The sequence below is a fragment of the Lottia gigantea genome, assembly GCF_000327385.1.
Source record: "Lottia gigantea unplaced genomic scaffold LOTGIsca_31, whole genome shotgun sequence".
Classification (NCBI taxonomy): domain Eukaryota; kingdom Metazoa; phylum Mollusca; class Gastropoda; family Lottiidae; genus Lottia; species Lottia gigantea.
Window position 1 is genome coordinate 2,058,620 of NW_008709027.1, and position 18,410 is coordinate 2,077,029.

The 18,410-nt window shown below is 30.7% G+C and overlaps 2 protein-coding genes across 2 annotated transcripts; one reads left to right on the plus strand and one right to left on the minus strand.

The window, feature by feature from the left end:
- Nucleotides 1-2,723: 2,723 nt before the first annotated feature.
- LOTGIDRAFT_232762 (hypothetical protein) lies at nucleotides 2,724-13,423 on the plus strand. Its single transcript, XM_009057808.1, has 19 exons — nucleotides 2,724-3,111; nucleotides 3,467-3,537; nucleotides 3,694-3,791; nucleotides 4,101-4,242; nucleotides 4,349-4,515; nucleotides 4,753-4,890; nucleotides 6,142-6,586; nucleotides 6,823-6,971; nucleotides 7,206-7,319; nucleotides 7,482-7,601; nucleotides 8,052-8,225; nucleotides 8,689-8,863; nucleotides 8,978-9,031; nucleotides 9,270-9,340; nucleotides 9,796-9,950; nucleotides 10,112-10,296; nucleotides 10,605-10,691; nucleotides 10,957-11,142; nucleotides 12,331-13,423. The coding sequence occupies exons 1-19, from the start codon at nucleotides 2,865-2,867 to the stop codon at nucleotides 12,547-12,549; spliced, it is 2,997 nt and encodes a 998-aa protein (XP_009056056.1). The 5' UTR covers nucleotides 2,724-2,864; the 3' UTR covers nucleotides 12,550-13,423.
- A 3,405-nt stretch (nucleotides 13,424-16,828) lies between these two features.
- LOTGIDRAFT_85378 (hypothetical protein) lies at nucleotides 16,829-17,320 on the minus strand (the record flags this gene model as incomplete). Its single annotated transcript, XM_009057660.1, has 1 exon — nucleotides 16,829-17,320. A coding segment is annotated over one exon (492 nt), but the record flags the coding sequence as incomplete, so codon positions are not given.
- Between the last annotated feature and the right edge of the window lie 1,090 nt (nucleotides 17,321-18,410).

Consider the following 18,410-nt stretch of genomic DNA (forward strand, 5'->3'; position numbering starts at 1 on the left):
GGGGGGGGGGGGGGGGCTACCTTCCTAAACCTCCACCATTCCGCTGTAGAAACGCCACTGTCCCGTGATTAAATCTTCACATAAAGAACCCATTCATCTAATAGGTTTACCAGGTTTAAGTGATTAAAACCGTAAAAATGTGGGAGTACGATTTGTGCAAACCTCCAGAGATGAATACTTCAACATTTTAAACAAAATCAAACTAGAATATTATTTCAATTCCTATGGCTCCACTCTGACGAGTTCCATATATCGACTATTCTATCTCAATTTGTTCTTTTGAGGTTGTAATCTTTTAAAACCAAATTTCTAGTAATAAAGTAATACATCATCTCGTATTTAATCTATGACTTCATGTCAACATTGAAAGGTTTTTGAGTTGTTATAAAGGTCATTTTTCATTGATTACTCAATTGGAGACTTGATAGTGTTCACTGCTGACAAATTACTTTGTGAGAAACCAGATGAGAATATCGACTGAGAGTAATAACAGGGTTTTCTCTAGCCAACTCTAGAAATCACTGAAATCATAGAAGCGTTTCCAATATAACACAAACCACTTTAATTCCTTTTCATTGTAAGGAAGAATCAAACTGGGGTTAACAATCAACTATAATTTGATAGACGAGATGATTAATAGGATTTAAATGAGGCAAACACCAAATTCTAAATAATTTCCCCAACACATATACACCATTAACAGTTCATGGAGAATATGATCGAGAAAATGTTTGACACTGAACTTGATTGAAATCTCTGACTACTGTAATATTTACATACCAACTAATGGTAATGTCGGTAGGTTTTATTAGTTATTGGTAAAATCAATTCGTAGCGAACTCTTCAAATATTACTCTTAAAACAGCCACACTCTGTTAGATCAATGTAATTACTAATCCAGTAAAAACTTGTATGAAAGGGAAATTATATCATAAAAAGTGTAAATATTTCATGGTTTGTCTGAGTTAGTCAATATTGCTATACTGTCTAATTATATTTTCAACAACTAACAACATGGTCTACCTACACAATATAATTCAATAACATCAAGACTCATCTTCACACTCTATGATATACATCTGATAAACGAGCATAATATGATGGATAAGACTGTGACGGATGTATGACGGTCGTTCACTCGATGTACTTTTCTCTCTAAACTCATGAAAAACAACTCGATAATAGCGAACGAAAATATTGGACCGTTGGAAATTCGCATCCTTGTATATCATCTTTAAGTAATAATGAAAACCAGTCAAATCACAGAGCAGAATGGTGCTTTTCTGCATAACTATGAAATAAATAATTCAATGTTTCAAAACATCAGAAAGGTGGACAAAAATCTAAATCATATGGGAGAAAGAAGTTAGGCAAACGTTCAATTCCAACAACCTCGAGCAATGACGTTATGATATTTTATCATTAAAAGTGCAAAACCTAATGCAAGTAATTTACAATAGGCTGGTACAAAAACTGGCATTAAAAAACATATGACCATCCCTACCTAACCCTTACAAAGTCACTTAATATCATTCTTGACAATCAAAATGGCTTCACGCTTCTTATCCGTACCGTTGTTAGCAGTCATAGAGAACAAGCATCGTGTCGGTGCAAATAGCCAGTGCGTTTACCATAAACATCACGGCAATCGGCTAATGATACAATATTTTACAATAAGTTATGTCTCTTTTACCTTACTGTTAAATTATATTTAAGGAGGGTGGGGTATGAGACAGGCTTCAAGAATTGTTAAAAACTTGTCTTATTTTGATGCACATCTTTGTACACAATTTATGCTATTCATGTTTTTCCATAGGATGAATAGATATTTCAAAATATTTTAAGTAAATTGATACCTACTCCCACATCAAGATCATTTTTATAGTAGAAGGGAAGCAACTCGAGTTATGAGAACTAAACGGGAACACATTAACAAGCGTGTAGCCGATTGTCAAGATAAAGTCTTTAATAGAATTAGAATTAACTGAATAACGACAAATTCAAGCTTGCAACATTTCTGGGCAGTTTTGAATGGAGGATAAACTAAAATAGAACAGAATAGGCCTATATTATTAGTCCTACTATTACTAATTGATATTTTATTATACCTCAAACATGCCCATACATGCACACGCTAAGGAAAAGCTCGGAAAGATTATCTGATTATCTTAGTAGGCCCTATTAGGAATAATCTTAACACAAACATAGATTAACAAATTAACCCTACAAATTATTTCTGAATGTGATATTTTGTTTACATTTAATTTAGCTGCAAATTACGAAGGAATATCTAAATGAAGTAGAACCAGTTTGACTAATATATTGATACGTGGCGAAGGTAAAAAAAAAAGGACAATTTGTAATTCATGTTCCATAACCAAGGTATATATAAATGTGTGAATAGAAATATAAAATAACAATTAAAGAATGTTAGTTTTGAGTATAGTAATGTAGACGTGATAAGAATACCATATTGTACCTTAACAATGATTACTACTATAAATGAACCTTATCTATAGGCATATACCTATAATATCTAGTATTATCAACAGTCAATACAGTACCCCCAGTTACTATGTACTGTTTATTTATGTCATTGTCAACCATATTTCTTACTGGAGCCGAGAAATTTCCCTGATTTTCCAATATTTTTACCTGAGTGGAATCTACGTGTAGTGGAAATAGTAATCGATATTTAGGTAGTTAGACTGATGTTAGGATGTAGGTTCTTTATGTGGTAAAACTATTACTGTTTGTGTACTGATTGCCGAGCAACGCTAATAGCTTGAGTAAATGTAGGGTATTTTCATTAAGTTTACATATACAATATAGTCAGACAGGGATAATAAGGATATTTACCAAATATGGCGATATCATCTTTAAGGAATCGACCGTGGTCACCAATGTTTCGGACACCAAGTGTACCAACTATTCCACATCCAATGTCGGGTAGGGAACCATGTGGAGATTTATCAGTTCGTGGTGTGTCCACACCAGTATTAAGAAGAGAGAAGACCATATCGTTTGTAGATAAAGGACAGGTAGATAGAGTTGGTGAGGACAGAAGATATTATATGAATGATGATTCTCGACTTCTACACTGGCCATTAGGTAATCAGACTTATTACTTTTTATTGATTAAAAGAAGGAATTGATTAAGTAATTAGGAATGTAAGATCGTGTCTCAAGAGTATATAACGGTTGTTGCATTTCAAATCTATTGTAAATGAACTGAAATAATGTAATTTAAATTGCATTGTTATGCAGCATGGAACATTGTGGATTATGCCGTAACTTGATCAACAGTATGATAACCAATTTTCCACTCCCTAACTTTAAACCTGTACACAATGCTATCACATCAAGGAAAGTAACAGCAACCCTACATACCTTACAACGAACATCTCTATAATCAAATCAAAACCAATGACCTTCAATCTTATAACAATGCCCTTGTCCATTTCAGATTACCAGAAACCAGGTTATAAATATGTTAATCGCCAACCAACACTTCTAAAGGGAACCCCAGGAACAGAGGTATGTCTTTTATTGAAAAGAAGTGAATGCTGCTTGAATTTGGAATGACATTTCGCAACTTTCAGCATTTCCTTGTTCCTAAATATGTATTGTCCGAACCGTTCTAGTCTGGTAGGAAATAGGGCCCAGAAGGTACAATTTGTTTGCTTATTTCAGCTGGTAGATAAAGTAAGAGATAAATTAACAACAGGATTTTATGGTGTGAGACACATGTTTAAAGCTAATGATCCACTAGGCAAGGGCAACATCACCAGGTAAGAGAACAAGTCCTCAGCATCACTAACTAAATTTGATGATCTAAATATAGTAACAATTGAGGTGGCACTCAGTTGTTTGTTTTAATTTGTTATTAAGCCTTGTAAAGTCTGGCAGGATAGTGTAATGTCTTGAGAGTGCATCTATAGAATTTGTACTATAGGCCTACAGATGAAAGTGGCACATCATCCATCCTAGCAGTGTAGGGCAGTGTAGAGCAAGTGTCACTTATAAGTGTGGGCAAGAAAATGTGTTTTAAATTGAATGCTTGCTTTTCTTTTTCTTTAAAACAATATATTCTATTTCAGAGATGCACTATATCGAGTTACATGTAACTTATGTGGTTATGTTACAAAAGAACAATATGAAAGATTTCTAGAAAGAATAGATTTGGAGAATCATAAGTTTATATCATTTAATGAATTTGTCAAATGTTTTCAAGATAATGAGGTATGAATCGTTTCATTTATACATTTTATGTATATTCGTTTAATAATTAGTTTATATTTTAGCAGCAGATAACAGAAAAAAATGCATTATGTATTTCCTATTTTAGACAGTTAAGAGACAATGGGTGATACCAGCTCAGAAATTAGAAACACAGGAATTACGCCGTGCCATGTATCCAGAAGATAATCTACGTAACTTAGATAATATGTACTTATATCCCTATCATTCAGCACCTTATGTAGCTGCTCTGTTACGGGACAAACTGAACACTGGGTAAGAACAGCTTCTTGTTTTAATGATAATTTCAAAGATACCATAATTTCACTGAACTAAAACAGAAAAGTTTTGACTTATGTTCAAAACAGTCTTTAGACTTTAGTCACAAATGAATTAAATAAATTATGTTGCTTAAAACCTAAATATTCTCATTCTATTTTATAATAAAGTTATAATTATTATTTCAATTAATTGACAGTTTGTTTAAAGTAAGTTTTAAATTTTCTTTCACAGTCAAGTAAATATAAGAGACATATTCCCAACAGCCTGTTTTGCTAAAGAAGGAATGATTTTAGCACCACAATTAAGAGAAGCTCTGGCTCAATTAGAAGTACATCTGACTAACACAGAGTTTGAGAAACTATGGTCTAGGTAAGATGTAATCTATATTATTTAAAAAATATCAGTATCAGATTTTGACTATGGTGTATAGCAAGATGTATTAATTAATAAATATTAATTTAATTTAATTTGATGTAGATTTGACAGAGATAACCGTGTTTATATTTAATGTAAATTTGACAGAGATTACTGTGTTGTGTTTATATTTAATATATATTTGACAGAAATAACTGTGTTTAGGTTATAATTAATGTAGATTTGACAGAGATAACTGGGTTGAGTTTATATTTAATATATATTTGACAGAGATAACTGTGTTGAATTCATATTTAATGTAGAATTGACAAAGATAACTGTGTTGTGTTTATAATTAATGTAGATTTGACAGAGATAACTGTATTGAGTTTATATTTAATGTATATTTGACAGAGATAACTGTGTTGAGTTTATATTTGATGTAGATTTGACAGAAATAAATTTGTTGAGTTTATATTTAATGAAGAATTGACTAAGATAACTGTGTTGAGTTTATATTTAATGTAGATATGACAGAGATAACTGTATTGAGTTTATATTTAATGTATATTTGACAGAGATAACTGTGTTGAGTTTATATTTGATGTAGATTTGACAGAAATAACTTTGTGGAGTTTATATTTAATGAAGAATTGACTAAGATAACTGGGTTGAGTTTATATTTAATAAAGAATTGACTAAGATAACTGGGTTGAGATTATATTTAATGTAGAATTGACTAAGATAACTGTGTTGAGTTTATATTTAATGTATATTTGACAGAGATAACTGTGTTGAGTTTATATTTAATGTATATTTGACAGAAATAACTGTGTTGAGTCTATATTTAATGTAGAATTGACTAAGATAACTGTGTTGGGTTTATATTTAATGTATATTTGACAGAGATAACTGTGTTGAGTTTATATTTAATGTTATTTGACAGAAATAACCGTGTTGAGTTTATATTTAATGTATATTTGACAGAGATAACTGTGTTGAGTTTATATTTAATGTATATTTGACAGAGATAACTGTGTTGAGTTTATATTTGATGTAGATTTGACAAAAATAACTGTGTTAAATTTATATTTAATGTAGAATTGACAAAGATAACTGTGTTGTGTTTATATTTAATGTAGATTTGACAGAAATACCTGTGTTTAGGTTATTATTAATGTAGATTTGACAGAGATAACTGTGTTGAGTTTATATTTAATGTAGATTTGAAAGAAATAACTGTGTTGACTTTATATTTGATTTTAGATTTGACAGAGATAATTGTGGGGGAGTCTATACAAAAGAGTTTTATAAAATAATTGGATTGACACCAATTGGTCAGCCCAAAATAACAACTACAACTACAACAACATCAAATAGTCAGCGAAATACTTCTCGTAAAAAACACAATGCTGAAATTGTCACATCATGGACCACCGAGGAATGTAATGGTTTAGTACAAGATGTCGTCCGGACAAGTTATAATTATGAAACTGAAGATGAAAGTTCGGAAGAAAAACAAGAAACTAAAATGAAACAAGAACATACCAATGACCCTAAGGTTAAACAAAGACGGCAGAAATTAAACAATAGAAAACCTCCTGTTCCAACATCAAGAGAAAAAGCTAATGTCAAAATCACACGGCAACAAAAATCTACACAGCAGAAAGAAATCAAATCTGAAAATATTCTCAATACTCTTTATTCTAAGGTAAATATTAATTTCTGATAACATTTTCAGTTTAACACTTTAAATTTAAATATCATTTTTTATCATTTAATTCCCCCAATTTCGGACAATTCCCTGTTTCAATGACATATTATGAATATGTAAAGTCTTCCATATGGAAGTGTTAATACATATGAGCTAAAAATTTGAAGGGATCTTGCAGAGGAGAAATTTAGAAAAAATCTGTTCATATTATTATGCCTAAATTTTTGTTTCAGTATGAGGAACCATACAGTGTTATGTTAGAAGCCTTCCAGTTATTTGATTATTTGGATGATGGTCTGATATCTAAAATAGATTTCAGAAGAGTTCTTAAAGAGTTTGGATTCCCAATAGCAGCTACTGAGTTAGAGGTGTTCCTTAGAAGGTTGGTATTGATTTCAGTTCATATTGTTCATATTAAAGTATACTCTTTTGAAATAATACTGAGTACCTAAATAAATATGTATTTGATGAAACCATTTTATTAAATTATTGCTGGAAACATATTTAAGAAGTTTATCTTCTTTAGAATTCATTGTCAAGCAATAGCTAAGTTAGGATTTGACCATCTTGTTTGAAAAAATAGATTATGATATTTCATTTTATCTATATATTTCAGTGTTGGTGTGAGAACTGTAAGAGGACAGATTAGATATAAAGATTTCTTAATGAAATATCAGAATAGAGAAAATAATGAAATATTGGGTGATATCTTAGCTAATAATAATACAATGTAAGTTTCACATTATTTGTTCTCTTGATATGAAAGATTTCTTATTAACAACCATTATTTTGAGTTTTCATTGACAAAATCAGCATGCATCCACCGAGTTCAAATAAAAACAAAAGTTTGTTTTCATGATAGGCTATAATTTTTTAATGATCCTTCTTATAGCGTTCAGAGATCCAGCTCAGTCAAAAATAACACCAATAAAATAGAGAAAATAGAGAAAATAGAATCAGCTGTAGTAGAACATTTACATGGTGATTATCTGAACCTAGTGAATGGTTTCAGGTAAAATATTATATCATTTTAACTTTATAAGTTTTATTGATAACAAACTATTTAAACTAGAAATTAACAATTTGTCTTAATGTCTTAATTGCAGGAAAGATAAAACCTTTAAGATTTCTACTAAGATATCTGTTGGTGATCTCATCTATTACTGGCTAATTGATCAAATAATCTGATCATCGAAAAACAGGATTAAAGTCATTGAAATCATAAAACTATTATATTAGGGTTTTTCTAAATATGAGTCTTACAAAATTATATTTGAAGTATAGAAATAGATGGGTGTTTTGAATGAGACAGAATGCATTTGCAACTATTCAAATACAATAATATTTTGTCAAAATGTCAAACCTGGATCACAAATCAGCATTTTAGTCAGTTTCTTAAGGCAACATCAACAAAACAACATTGTTCTTAAAACTCATAATAATGTTTTACTAATTTTTTCAGACAAAGTGATACATCAAATGAGGGTAGAATTAGCGAAGGTTCATTTAGAAAAGTGATAGAAAATAACCTAGGAGGAAGTCTCACTGATCAACAATGGAGAAATTTACAGAAAGATTTAGATATAACTAATGGTGAAGTTGTTTATCCTCGTTTCTTAGATAAATTTCAGAATGAGTAAGTTAGTCATATTCTAAAAGCTATAAATTTGTCACCATACTTTTTCATCTGATTCTCATTTATATCTAAAATGGTTATATCTTTAAACTGTAAATATCACAAGACTGTCAAATGACCTATATGACTGCTGTCAGCTTTGAATACTCTCAGTTCTGGTGACTTTTAGATCCGAAATGATCCAAACTGAAGTAAGTCAGTTTTGAAGTTGTTTTTCTTCTAACTATAATACCTTTGATCTATAACAGACATTTGAAAAAAATATCTGTTCAGCCATATATATATCACATTATCTAAGCAAAATGCATGTATTCTGAGCTAGAAAATTATTCTTCATTTGAAGGAATCAAAACAATCCAAACAGTTAAAAAATTTGGAAATGTATAGAATAAAAGTAAGCTTAACCAGTGACAGCTTGGTAATGTACATATATTTACAAACTAAAATCATGCAACTTTTTTAGACCAAGATCATGGAGTTCTGAACAGTTTGGAGTGTCACCTAAATATTTAAAACAAACCACAATGAAAAGTAAAGAAGAAGATGATGTAATTAAGAGATTAAGACATATGGCATCCTATATGATGAAAGTTAAAGACAAAGATGATACAGATGAAAAAACTCGAAGATTACATGAGGTAAGAAGTAACATAATTTTATGAATTAACAATTTAAACTATAGATAAATATATACCACAACTATTCTGTAGCAACATAGTTTAGAAATTGTAATTATTCCTTTCTATTTCCAGATCCACAGAAAGATAGATGAAATTCTCAGAACTAAATTCCATACTTTTGATAAAGTAAGTATAAGAATTGATTCAAAAGGCTTGTCTCATTGTACGCCAGTGAAATGAAAAGAAATGAAATGAATGATTTTTACTTCCTACTTTTCTGCACCATGTTGGCTAATGAAGATGGGCATTGTATGTCAGTAGTAGGCTACCATTAAAGCAGGGATTAAAACTTTTATTTAAATATTGCACTCAGGGAATGAGGTATTTACATTGAAATTGATATAAGAGATTTCATTATTTTTAGCATTTTAAAGATATGGATAGAAAAATGACAGGAAGAATGACAAAATGGCAGTTTGGTGCTTTATTAAGATTGTAAGTTTAATAAGGTCAAATTTTATTTGATTCATTGTCTACAATATTTCAACAGAGATCTGTAGAGATGATCAAAAACTACTTTAAGTCACACTAAAATCATGGGTGCTGAGAACCCTACCAAATGTCTTCAACAACAAAATTACACTGAAGACCCAATTCCATTATCCTGTTCTTGAGGGGCTATGTCAATGGAGTGTGAAAAGAAGGCAGTTTTACAAAGGGAATTTCATGTCTACTCCTTTTTTTACTTCCAAAATATTAGTTATCTTTAACTTACACATAACTTTGATAACAAAGTTTTGACTATAGATAAAATACACTATCTGGATTAAGATCTACCAACATTATAGCCACAGGTGTTTTGGTATCATATCTAGAGACCTAAAAACCAGTTTGTGGACACAATAGACAATCAACTACTGACACTGTAGTATATTCTTATATTTGTATAGAACTGGTTTGATATTAGAACAGCCTGAACTAGATCAACTATGGGGAACAATGAAACTAGCTCCAGATGGAATGTTAGCTTATAGTGCTTTAATACAACAATTTAATTGTACTGGTAATAGAACAGCATGGGGACCTGCACCACCATATGCTACAGGTAAATGATTTTATCTGAGTTGCTCGTTTTTAATCTAATTGCTTGTTACATCGGTTAAGAATAATTTTATATTTTAAGCAGTACTGTCCATTCCTAGGAAACATGTCTGATTGCATGAATCTTATTAATATATTTCATTCCCAAGCGTGTTTATTTTGTAGATGATAATAATGAAATGATTGACAGAGCCAGACAAATACAGAGACAGCGCAGAGATAGCCGCCAGAAACGACCCCAATCAGCTCCAAACTTTAACCGTCCACAAAGTGCCAAATCATTACCACTACAAACAGATACCTCTAGACTCCAAAAACGTAAAGAAATCATGAAAAAAATCCAGCCATTTGTGAGTTTCCATCTTTAATATTCCAGATACCATAATACTGTCTTCTGTAATTGTGTATGAATATCTCAGATTTTCAATTGTCAAGAATTTTGTTTTTTTCTCCAGTTGTTTCTTGGTAATCAAAGGAAATACAATTTTTTTCCCATTAGATATTAAGAAAGGAAACACTTGAATTCAAGAGGAAATAAAAAGTCATTTAGTCTGGATTGCAGCCTTCAACGTGTGAACAAAGAACCTGCTGACCTAAATGTTGTGTTATTTATAGTTATAATTTTCAACAGATGATTCATGTATAAAATGTATTTTAGGTCACCAAAAACTGGGAAAAACTACAGCAAAACTTTGTAAAATTAGATAAATATGGTTATTCTAATATAGGTTACATGGAAATGAGGGTAAGTTATATTATTTGAGTTTATATTGTCATTCATGGAAATATCATCTTGCAGTTCCAAAAACAAGTTTTTCGGGCAAGATGTAGGCAAAAAAGGCAAAATCTCATGAATAGGTTTGACAACCTCAGATATTTCACCCCGACTTGGTCGTAAACTTGGCTCTGCCACTGATGTTCTCCTTTACAAACAGAAGCACAAGGTTAACAAGATTAACAGACCTTAATTACCACACTATGTACAGGTTGAAGTTATTTTTCTTAAACAGGGAATAATGGTGCAGCTAAAATTTGGTTTAACTAATGATGAAATGAAAGAAATATTAGACCAATTTGATTTACACGGAAATGGTAGATTCCACTATATATCATTTTTAGAAGCTTTCTACCCAAATAACACAGATTTTGAATTCTTTCAAGAGGCAACTGAAATCAGTCCAAATTTTGTAAGGAAGGTAAATCTATTTTTCTTTATTATTCATGTCATCATAATTATCCATTATTACAAAAAAGCATGGATGCTGGCAAGAAATTATAGATTCTCTATTAGTCAGCCAAAAGGCCTATATCCATCAGTATATATTACAATTTGCAATCACAAACTTGTTTTAGTATAATTTAGTTGTTCTATTTATTGCAAAGTTGATTCCTGTGAAATGGAATTCAATTTATTCAACAGCTCAATAGACTGAAAAATATATTGTCTATACAAAACATAGCTTACAGGTAAATGTCATACTAATATTTTTAATTTTTGCACAATCTATCTTGAAACAGTGATGTGTTCCAATCTATCTTGAAACAGTGATGTGTTCCAATCTATCTTGAAACAGTGATGTGTTCCAATCTATCTTGAAACAGTGATGTCTTCCAATTTATATTTTTGATAAAATTACTTATTCCAGCCACAAGAAAGTGAAGTCTATAATAAATTTAATGTTGATAAAGCTCTGAATAATATGAGACAAAAGGTTTGACATAAAACAATATCAAAGCATAAATTAACACTTTAGCTTATTACAAAATGATTAAAATTTGTTTTGAAAACTGTAGAATTTAACCGAATATATATATTTAGGTTATGAAATAGATTTGATAGTATTTCAAAGAAATTCAAATTTTCCTATAGATATATTTGAACTTACTGAATCTTAAGTTTTTATTTTTGGTCTTAGAATAGGTTTGACATATGGTTGGCAGTTTTAACCCAGTTTTTATATTAAAAAATAATTTTCTAGTTAAAAATGGTTAGGTTAGAACTAAATAACAAACTAGATATTAGAGAAAACTAATACAATTTGAACCTGTTTCTCATTCTAAATGTATGTTGATCAAACTAGTAAACTTGGTTTTAATCTAGATATAGTGCTGTTAAAATTTGTAGAGCATTTAAACTATACAGTAGTATCCTACACAGCAGCAAATTTCATGGCAGCCTAAACTACAATAATTGCATACAAGTCAATTTTTTAGTGATAACTATTGATTAATAAGGCACAAATCATTGCTGAAAAATACATGGTTTCACTAAATCGTATTTTGTTAAAGTCAAAGGCAATAAATGAAAAGCCTTTCTCATAAATGACCAAATTCAAGATAGTATGACTCATTGTATTAATTAAGAATTTTTTCAATTTTTTCAGCTTTTAAGAGAATGGCAAAATCTGAGAAGAGCTTTCCGTAAAATAGATTCAAATAATGATGGTTATTTAGAGGTGGAAGATTTTAAGAAATGTTTAAAACAGTGTAATATAGATGGCAGTGAGGAAGACTTATATCATTTGTTTTCTCAGTTTGATTCTAATCTTACTGGTAAAATATGTTATAAGGAATTCCTTCAAACATTACTTAGTGTTAAATAATTTTATAGCTTGTTAAATGTTATTATCCTATTATTAATTTAATTATCAAAGTTTATATTATATTTAGGACATGCTTTCAGATGTTTTAAATTAATAATTAAAATAATGTGGTGCATGAGTCGAGAATTATTAATCTTTAAAATTTATGACGTCATAACCCAAATTTTATGTTAGAAATTAAGTGTTTGGTAACTTGAAACTCATACAGTAAGATTAAGGTTTCAAGATTTTTTTATTTTTCTAAGAAACAAGTCAATACTATAATATAAATAAAACCTGATATTTTTTTGATTAGTGCTATAGATATTAAACGGATTTAGTCCTCTTTTGAGTTGTCAATTTCAGTTATCTGTGTCACTTTTTAGAAGGAAACGTCTGATTTCAACATGTAAGGAACCTATGACACCATTACGGTTAAATATCACATGAAAGAATGTTACACAGAATGTTAATTATGACCCAGATAATAAGACTGTTGTTTCATTTGCTTGTTTCACATATACAGATGAATTAAACATGCATATCATTCTGAAAAGTGATATGGATAGCTGAAAATAACTCCTTATGGGATAAAAAAAAATGTTTAAATGATTGTGCTCCTTTTGAAATAGAAATATTTCTAGTTTATATTGTATTGTTATGTTAGGTTTAAGATTCAGAGTAATTTATTTTGTTTAGAAATAGAAGTATCAGGTATATACATATATAACATTTTATTTTTATTTTTTTATTTATAATTTATAAATTTATTAATGTATTAAGAACCTGTGATAAAATAACATATATTGTTTTTATCTTTAACTAAATATTGATTGATGCCTTCTTTATAATAGTTACTGAATAAATTATGACTACGCATTTATTTTTATTTTTTTTTTGGTGTTTTTTTTTTTGACAAATTCTTCATTTTTTACCTCACATGAAAAGATGATAACTCTCTTTAGAGGCCCATGGAACAGAGTTCATTTTAGTTGAATACTCTTTTTTCATTCTTTTATGCATTAGGGTGGCCGATTGGCATTTACACCTTAAAATTAGGCTGCTAAAGAAATATACATTATTATGTTTATCATTTGAGACGGTTCTGACGAATTTGGATACCAAGACAAATGGAAATTCCCTGGCTCTGTATAATTTAGATAAATTAGAAGCTATGCAAAAAAGAAAAAGATTTCAATTTTAATACAAAAAACAATGAAATGACATGAAGTATAAAGTTGCAACATGATTACAGGAGTACTTATTTTGTTAAATTCAAATTTTTATAGACATTTTCTGAAAACCTGTGAATTCATGAACACTTAAATATAGATGCATTTGTTCAGAAAACAATACATAGTTGAGGCCCTATTTGACTTTCAAGTTGTTCAATGTTTAAAGACATTAATATATTAAGCTACTTTAAACATAAGAGATAAACTGCATCAGGATCAAGCTTGATTGGCTGTCTTCTGTAGGGTTTGATGCTATTTACAAAATTCAGTTTAAGCAAAAAATTATTGCTACTACACTGCTTAAAACATAATATACAAATATATTGTAATGTCAAGATGCTTTACACTATAAAACATGAACAATGACTGTCACAAGACTTACAAGCACTAAATAGACCTGATGGCATCAAATATTAACACGAAAGGAATATACAAGATGTAGCTCTTTTAATTCAATTGGTCTGTGATTTCTAAAAAAAATATTTAACAGTGTCTAATATCAATTTCTGCAAAGAAATCAGGGCTTGGTTCTAAAAAATTTATTTCAAAGTCACAGTAATTAATGTGTGAAATTTACCATGTAAGGAATTATACTCACAACATAAATAGATATTGATAGTAATAGATTGTACCCCTTGTACATTCCTTTATAAACAAACAATAATATGTACCATGCTCAATAGTATTTACAATTCAACAAAGTAATATAACAATAACAGTATTTTACATTTAAATTTGTATCCACTAACTTAACAACTGTAATAGTACTGTTTACATGGTGAAAGTATCAACATATTTTTGATGTCATTTTATGGCTGTACTATTCTAAATGCTGATACTGACAGTTTGTTTTATTAATGACACAATTTTGGGATATTACTATTTACTAATATGTGTTATATCACCAAATACAATGAATTTATTTTCTTTCTCAGTTTTCAAGTGTCCTTATATGTAAAGAAGCACATGTATGGTGTTCTTTGGTGAAGAAAATAAGTAGGATAGCAGTGTTTAACCCATGCTCTTTAATTAACTGAACAGTGCCCATATTTATTACAATTATGAATTACCTTGAAGATTATAAATACAGGTAAATACAGATATCAGATCATGCAAATTCTGACAGTATGTTATGTTAATGGTATTGTGACATTTTCTATTTTACCACCTACCATAACTTCAATAGATTCAGTTTTAGCTTCCTCTTGTTCTTCTCCTGGGTTGTTCTCTGTTTTGATAACAGTAGTAACTGAAGTAGTGTTATCTGACACAGCATCAGCAGCTCTGATACTATCTCTTGAAATAAACTTCTCAAATTCACTATCCTTAATCAAATAGATCTTTTGAGTTGTCAGAGGTTTAGTCTCTGAAACAGTTGTTGTGTTTTGTGTAGCTACATCTGGTGATGTTATATGTGAAATGGCTGTTTCAACTTCTGTCTTGTCATTTACTTCAATAGCTTGTGTAGATTGCTGTAAATTCTTGATTTCTTCAATTTGAGATATATCAGCATGAGAAAGTGGTGGTGATTTCAGTAAAGATTTAACAGTTGGTGATTGGGAAGCTGCATTCAATAAAACAGATGCCTTACATTTCTCAGCTACAGATTTCAATGTTGATGCATTCACTAAGTATTTCAAACTGGCTTTTGTGGTGGGTGTTTTGATTAATGTGGATTTCTTAGGAGTTGGTTTGCTTTGAGAAAATGAAGTAGATGGTAAAGAAACAGGAATCATAGATTGGCTTGGATTTTGGGAAGCCATGTCAAGTATCACGGCTCTAGAACCTACATTTGCGTCTGTAGAATTCACAAAAATAGTTTTGGCTTGGGGAGATGAACTTATTGAGGATGTTAATACTGATTTAGGAGCTATTTTAATATTGGTCATAGGTGTGACTGGGTGTTGAGGAATGACAGTAACAGAACCAGCTCCCAGAGACTGTGGTGTAGCTGAAGGAGAAACATCTTTAGGTTTAATTGTGACAGCTTTACCACTGTAAGGATCAGTGACTATGGTTGAGGTTACAATGTTTTTCTCATCAGATATTGATGAAAGCTGAAACTTGGTGACATTAGATTTTTCCACACTCACAGTCAGTCCTAAATCTTTAGGATTCATGTATCTTGAACCCATTGGTTTACCATCACTACCAATCAAATTAACTGATATATAACCCTCTGGTGGAGATGATTTACAAACTGTTACACGCTCTGTTTGAATTACTGGACCAACCTTGCTTATAACTGGATTTCCTTTAACAATTGGAGAAGGATTCACTGAAGCAACTCCTTTACTTAGCAATGTGGTTATAGGAGCTATTATAGGACTAGACGGAACTGCTGGATTGAGAGAAGTTGCTTGATGCAAAACTGGAGTAGTAGCTCTGATTGGAGTTCTTGTCAATCCTGGACGAATAATGATTGATGGGCTAACTGAACTAACTGATGAAATAGGAACTTGCCCAGTCCCTTTCAGCTCTGTTGAAGGCTTGTTGACTTCCGATTTTGTCATTACAGCAACTGGTCTAGTAAAAATAGTACTGGGACGTACAAAAGAGAATTGATTACCGTTTCTAACAAATGTTAGAGGAACATTACCAGGTTGAATTTTTGGCGAATTTGAGACTTTTGATGTTAGTGAACTAAGTATAGCTGAGTAGTTTGTGGTAGTGGTTGTGGTAGACACTGTTGTTGGTTTGATACTCTCAGTTTTTACAACAATTTCTTTTGTTTCTAGAGATTCTTTTACTGGTGGTGATGCTGTTGATTTTTCAGTTATTGATGAAGCTGCTGCTTCCGTTTCAGCATTGGACACAACTTCATTTTCAATTGTTTCAACTACAACAGATTCCTTGCTATCTTGAGTCTCTTCACTCTCATTTTCATCAATCAGCATCAGAACTTCCTCATGATCTTCTTCTGGTATCTCCTCAATTTCAACTTCTTCTTTTGAATCTTCATCCTCAGGATCAGATGGTTCTTTATCTAAAGCCTGTCTATAATATTCTAATGTTTGAAGATTTGGAATATCAGCTTTAAGTGTTGTATCTTTGTGGACAGCAGTTATATGTTTCCAATAACCATCTTTATTCTTAAACATTTTATTACATTTACTACAGGCATAGGGTCGATCATCTTTATGTCGTCTCATATGTGTCCTCATGTTAGCTCTCTGACTGAATGCTTTTTTACAGATAGGACATACATAAGGTTGTTCTCCAGTATGTGTTTTGTTGTGTTCACCCAAACTACCTTTATCACTGAATCCTTTGTTACATAAACTACATTTGTAAGGTCTTTGACCAAGATGACGTCTGAGATGGGTTTCCATGTTACTCTTCTGGGCAAAAGACCTATTACAAACACTACAAACATGGGGCTTATCACCAGAATGTAACCTCATATGAACTTTTAAAGTTATTTTCTGAACAAAAGTCTTGTCACAAACTGGGCAAAAATAAGGTCTATATAGATCATGAATTCGAAGATGGCGTCTAAGACTGGCTTTACTACTGTAATGATCACCACATTCAGGACATTTCCAAGTTTTACTTCCATCTCCTTCAGCATCTACAAATAAAAGAATAAAATCTAATAGACTACACTTATTTTCCTCAGGACATTACATCCGCATTAAACAAGTTAGATCGAATCAAGCATGAATCAAACTAGATTAAGATAGCTTGCCAGGCAAGGTAACATACGCCCACTGGCAGCTGTCAGAAATGATAAAACAGTCTTTAGTGACTAATGTACCAAATTTTCTCATGTTAAAGACATTTTATTAGTTTGAATTCAATGTTATATATATCTACTGCCAGTTATTTATGCTTAGTAATTCCACAAATCAATATCAATAACCAAAATACATCAAATCATTAAATCACACAGCTCTAATATCAAGGGCAAAAATTGTTAAGAGTGAAATCGTTGAAAATTCAAACTTGACCAAGACCTCATCAATATAAATAAAAGGGACCTAAAACACCATTCATTTCATTTCATTCATCAATATAAATCATCACAACACATTTCATGAAAATCATATGAAATCTGTAGTCTCTATTGTGATCATGAACAAATTTTGAAGCATTTTATCTAAGTCAAGGGCTATAACTCAAAAAACGTTCATCAAAAATCATTAAGTTCATTAAAATCAGTTGAAAACTGTAGTCTCTATTGTGTTCACAAACAAATTTTGACACGTTGTTCCTAAGTCAAGGGCAATAATTGCAGACTGAAGAGTGTGCAATTTGTGAAGGTTTTTATATAACCATTTTTTTTACAGTCTAACATTGTGAATGGGAAAAATTGAATGATGACCACCAATGATACGTACGCAGGCAGACACTGTAATCTGTAGCTTGAGCTGATTGAGAGTTTGATTTGATATAACCGAACTTTATATTTTGTATATATGCATATAGCATAATATACAAAGTGAAAATCTATGGTGGTTAAACTGTTACTTATTACATATCATAACATATACTTACACTTATCTGATTCTATCTGAGCCATTAAAACTTTGAATGGTGTATTAAGAGAATCTCTTTTAGTTCTTGGAATTGGTAAATGATTATCAACCTTTTTACCACTTTTATTACCTCCTTTATCATCTTTATCTGCTGTCATTGCTGCTGTTA

Coding starts and splice junctions, on each gene's coding strand:
- LOTGIDRAFT_232762 (XM_009057808.1), top strand. CDS start 2,865: ATGGCGATATCATCTTTAAGGAATCGACCGTGGTCACCAATGTTTCGG. Junction 3,112..3,466: donor ACTTCTACACTGGCCATTAG/GTAATCAGACTT, acceptor TGTCCATTTCAG/ATTACCAGAAACCAGGTTAT. Junction 8,864..8,977: donor AAACTCGAAGATTACATGAG/GTAAGAAGTAAC, acceptor TTCTATTTCCAG/ATCCACAGAAAGATAGATGA.